The sequence below is a fragment of the Geospiza fortis genome, unplaced genomic scaffold (assembly GCF_000277835.1).
Source record: "Geospiza fortis unplaced genomic scaffold, GeoFor_1.0 scaffold289, whole genome shotgun sequence".
In the NCBI taxonomy this organism is placed as follows: Eukaryota; Metazoa; Chordata; class Aves; order Passeriformes; family Thraupidae; genus Geospiza; species Geospiza fortis.
In genome coordinates, this window is record NW_005054478.1 from 534,652 (window position 1) to 538,892 (window position 4,241).

Below are 4,241 nucleotides of genomic sequence, written 5' to 3' on the forward strand. Positions count from 1 at the left end.
CGCTGCATTGGCTCCTGCCTGCGCCGGAGCTGTGCCTGCTCCATGGGCTCCTGCCCGTTCCATGGGCTCCTGCCTGCTCCGGCGCTGTGCCCAGCACTGCCCGTGCCCTGCCTGCCATCGGTCCCCGCAGCCCCTCACACCCAGATGCTGCCATGGATCACACCTGCTCTCAGAGCCCACGAACCCCAGCTGCGGGATTTGTTGTGGGGTGAGGGGGGGGTTCCCTTTTCTTCCGGCTCTGTTTCGGTGGGAGGACTTGTCACAGCTTGGGGGGTGACGCTGCACATCTGAGCGCCCTCTGCCCCGGCAGCACCCAAGGGTGAGGGGGTCCCTGAGCCTGCGGGGCTGGGCCGGGCTCAAGCGGGCAGGGAGCGGAACGGGGCCGGGCCGCTCCGCCCCGCTCCGCCCCCGGGCCCGCCCGTCCCGCCATGGCGGCGGCCTTCACCGCCCTCCGTGTCCTGCTTGGGCTCTTCTTCTTCCTCACGGGTGCCCTGAAGGTCTCGGACTGGCTCTCTGCCGACCTGCACCGGCACATGGTGAGCGCGGCCATGGGCTCGGCGGGCTCGGGGGCCGCAGGGCCGAGCCCGGGGGGAATGAGCAGGATGGGGGCAGTGCAAAGAGCAAAGAGCACTTCGGTGTGCAGGGCTGAGCTCCGGGGCAGACGAAAGGAACAGGTTGGGATGCAGGGCTGAGCTCTGGGGGAAAGGAAAGGAACAGGTTGGGGTGCAGGGCTAAGCTCCAGGGGAAAGGAGAGGAACAGGTTGGGGTGCAGGGCTAAGCTCTGGGGGAAAGGAGAGGAACAGGTTGGGGTGCAGGGCTAAGCTCCAGGGGAAAGGAGAGGAACAGGTTGGGGTGCAGGGCTAAGCTCTGGGGGAAACCTGCAGGGCTGACCCTGTTGTGGTGCAGGGCTGAACCTTGGGTGAGAATGAGCAGGTTGGAACTACAGGGGTTCAGGGTGGAGCACTTCGGGTGCAAGGCTGAGCCTTTCATTGTGAGTAAGCCCAGAATCCCTTGGATCGCATGGCTGATCCCCTTAGGGTGTGTGGTTGAGTTATTTAGGATGCAGAGCTGGAGTTATTTAGGATGCAGAGCTGATCCCCTTGGAAGGCAGGGCAGGGCAGAGCAGACAGGCTGGAGGGGCTGTATTTCCCCAGCCCCAGGCTCAGGGCTGCCTCACTCCTCTCCCACCCTTCCCAGGCATCGGAGTTCGTGCGTTTTGCCAAGGTGTTTCCCCTGAAGGACTTGGGGTTTGTGCCGGAGCCGGGCAGGTACCTGGCGGCCGTGGGCTGGGTGGAGGTGACGGCCGGGCTGTTGCTGGCATTTGGGCCCCAGCTGCTGCAGGAGATCAGCAACTTCATCCTCAGCGTCGTCATGATCGGTGAGAGCCAGTGGGTGCCCACTGCCCATGGTGGGGTCTGGGGACACCCTTGGCCAGAGACCCCCATTCCTACACTCTGCCCCATGCCCAGGTGCCATCTACACGCTGCTGGCGCTGCAGGAGCCGCTGGCCACTCTCCCTTGGCCTCCTCCTGCTGCTCAACATCCGCGGGTACCCAGCTGCCCCCCGGCCCAAGTTCGAGTGACGAGAGGCTGGAAGGACAGACGGGAAGGACAGACGGCTCGGCTGCTGGGGAGCAGCACCTTTATGGTACTTTCAGGGACGACGTCGCATCCTGCAGGGTAACTTGCTGATGAGACACAGTGTGTCCTCTCCTGCCTCTGCCCGTGACTCTGGTGCTGGTTGTCCCCTCCCTGTGGGACCTGGGCTGGTGCTGTGGGACGGTGGCCATGGCACCACTGTGACACTGCTGTGACACTGCTGTGACACTGCTGAACTCGCACAAGGTGTCCGTCTCTTTCCAGTGTTTGGCCACACTAAGCAGGAGCTGGCTCTGCTCTCTTGGGGGCTTTCAAATTTTGGAATAAAACCTTTTGTTTTTCACGTTTTGCCTCCCTGTTTATTTCTGCTTTCCCCCCATGCTAAGCTTCGGGGGCTGAGGGGATGTCCTGGGGCTGGAGGACCCTGTCCCTGGGGACAGTGCCTGGACACAAGGCCTGGGGACGTGTGGGAGCTGATGCAGGAGCTGGCACAGAGGCAGATGGACAGTGGGGAGAGCCCATCTGGGGTGGGATCCCTCACCCAACAATGTGCCAGGCCCCTTGCTGCACACCCAGGGAGCAACAGGAGCGAGTGCCCAGGCAGGCATGTGCTTTTTGTGGATCTTGCTCCCGCAGAGAGCCACCCTCTGCCACCCCAGATGGGCACAGCACACTCACAGCTCACCTGCAGTGGCTCCCAGCAAGGGGGCTGGGATGGCTGTGTGGGGAGTCTGGCTCTTGGGATGAATTAGGGGGTGTAAGACACCCCTGTACCCCTGGTGAGACCTGAACTACCTCGGGGTGACATCCTTGGTGTCCCAAAGGAGTGCACACAAGTTGCAGGGCCACACAAAGCAGTGAGTCAGATGCTCACAGATCTTGGAGGGGGGGCTGTAGAGCTGCTCCCCTTAAAACCAGCTTTGAAGCCAACAAAAGCACAAAGAGGCAGGAGGAGGCAGATTCCTGCTTTGATCCCTTTGGGGCATCCCTCTTCTCCCCAGCTGCCGGCTGCAGAAACTTGACCCTCTGCTGCTTTCATCCAGGCGTGGGTGGGAGAAGGGCCCTGGGAAATGGAATTAGATGAGGCTGGGGGCACGGGAGGGGGGTCAGCCAGGCCAGTTCTGGCCACTCCCACATGTCCCCAGCCCCATCAGCCGGCGCAGGGGATCTTAGGGTGGCTCCAGCAGGGAATTCCCCATTACATACACACACAGGTGCTCTCCCCACTCCAGCTGCTGTCCCACAGGCACTAACACAGGGGGGCTTGGGATGGTGGGTGGGGGTCAGGCAGCCCCTGCCTCCCCCAGCTCTTAAAGCCGTCCCCAGCCTGGCTGGGTCACAGTGAGGAGCAGCCAGAGGGGACGGAGCCGCTCCTGCCTGACCCGACGAGGTGAGTAACAATTGTGATGTGGGTGAGATGGAGCATTCACTGTGTGTGTGATGGGGAAGGAGGAGAAAAAGGGGACCACTGAGGGATTCAGAGGTTCCTTTGGGGTCCAAATGAGGTCCCCCAGGCTCAGCAGTTCGTGCTCTCTGTGCTTCAACCCAGGGCTGGGTGCTGTGCGTGCCGAATCCAGCCCTGCTGTGCTGGAAAACACCAGCTGGTGACTCAGTGCCTTCGTTGGCGAGGTGTGGGCAGGCAGTGATGGGAGGTGAAGTAACTGCAGCCCTGGATACAGCCACTGCAGCACAGTGTGCTTTTCCATGGCCAGGACCAGAGGCAGACCCCGCTGTGCAGGACTGGGGGGTGTGGGGGGATGCTGGCCCTGTGTTTGAACCCCCTGTCCTACCTGGGTTTCTCCACTCTGCAGCTCGCTGAGCCAGTCAGCGACTTCCCCATGCCTGGCTCCATGGGGAATTTGGGGTGCTGGGGGAGGGCTGGGGTGGGTGGCCCCACAGGCACGTGCTGTGTGGGAGGTGTTAAGCCCTGCAGCTGCTGACTGGAGCCAGTGTGGCACCTTCGGGTGCCTCTGGCTGCAGCTCTGTCCCCTGGCTGTGCTGCAGCTGTCCCTGCCACTCCCTGCGAGCTCTAGCTGGGCAGTTGACAGTGGCCTCTAGGCTCCCTTGTTGTGTGGGGAGACAGAGCTGGGGTCTCCTCCTCTCCTGTGTGAGCTGAGCCCTTCTGGCAGATGAAGGCATCCCCGCAGGGCTCTGCCTCCAGTGCCCAGCAGTGCCAGCCAAACAGGTCATCCTGTCCAGGTCAATGTCCCTCCCCTGTCCCCAAGGGCTGCCACTGACTGTTCCCCATCTTTGCAGGATGAACAGCTCAGTGCTAGGAACGCTGCTGGTGGAGCACCCTGGAGAGTGTGTGCCCAACAACCCGGTGCAGTTCGTGCTGGTGCCCGTCATCTACTGCCTGGTGCTGTGTGTGGGACTGCCGGGTAACCTGGTGGCGTTGCTGGTCTTCCTGCAGAGCGGCAAGGTGAGGAAGGCCATCCGCATCTACCTCATCAACCTCACGCTGGCTGACATCCTCTTCAACCTCACCCTTCCCCTCTGGATCCACTACTACCTGGCTGGGGGGGACTGGCTCCTCTCGGAGGCCACCTGTCGCCTGGCAGGGGCCGCCTACTACCTGGCGACCTACAGCGCCATCACCTTCATGGCCCTCATCAGCTTCAACCGGTTCTGCGCGGTGCGGG

General features: G+C 62.5%; 2 protein-coding genes across 2 annotated transcripts in view; both read left to right on the forward strand.

Annotated features, from left to right (window-relative positions):
• Positions 1–408: 408 nt before the first annotated feature.
• TMEM35B (transmembrane protein 35B) lies at positions 409–1,942 on the forward strand. Its single transcript, XM_005428297.3, is given in 4 exon segments — positions 409–536; positions 1,198–1,378; positions 1,470–1,509; positions 1,511–1,942. Coding segments are annotated over 4 exon segments (402 nt in total). The 5' UTR covers positions 409–428; the 3' UTR covers positions 1,584–1,942.
• A 980-nt stretch (positions 1,943–2,922) lies between these two features.
• LOC102035537 (platelet-activating factor receptor-like) overlaps positions 2,923–4,241 on the forward strand; it is a 2,391-nt gene continuing 1,072 nt past the window's right edge. The window contains 3 exon segments of the mRNA XM_031063045.1: positions 2,923–2,989; positions 3,856–4,238; position 4,241. The exon segment at position 4,241 is cut by the window's right edge and continues 1,072 nt beyond it. Of these exon segments, the coding sequence (XP_030918905.1) occupies positions 3,857–4,238; position 4,241 (383 nt within the window). The 5' untranslated portion in view covers positions 2,923–2,989; position 3,856.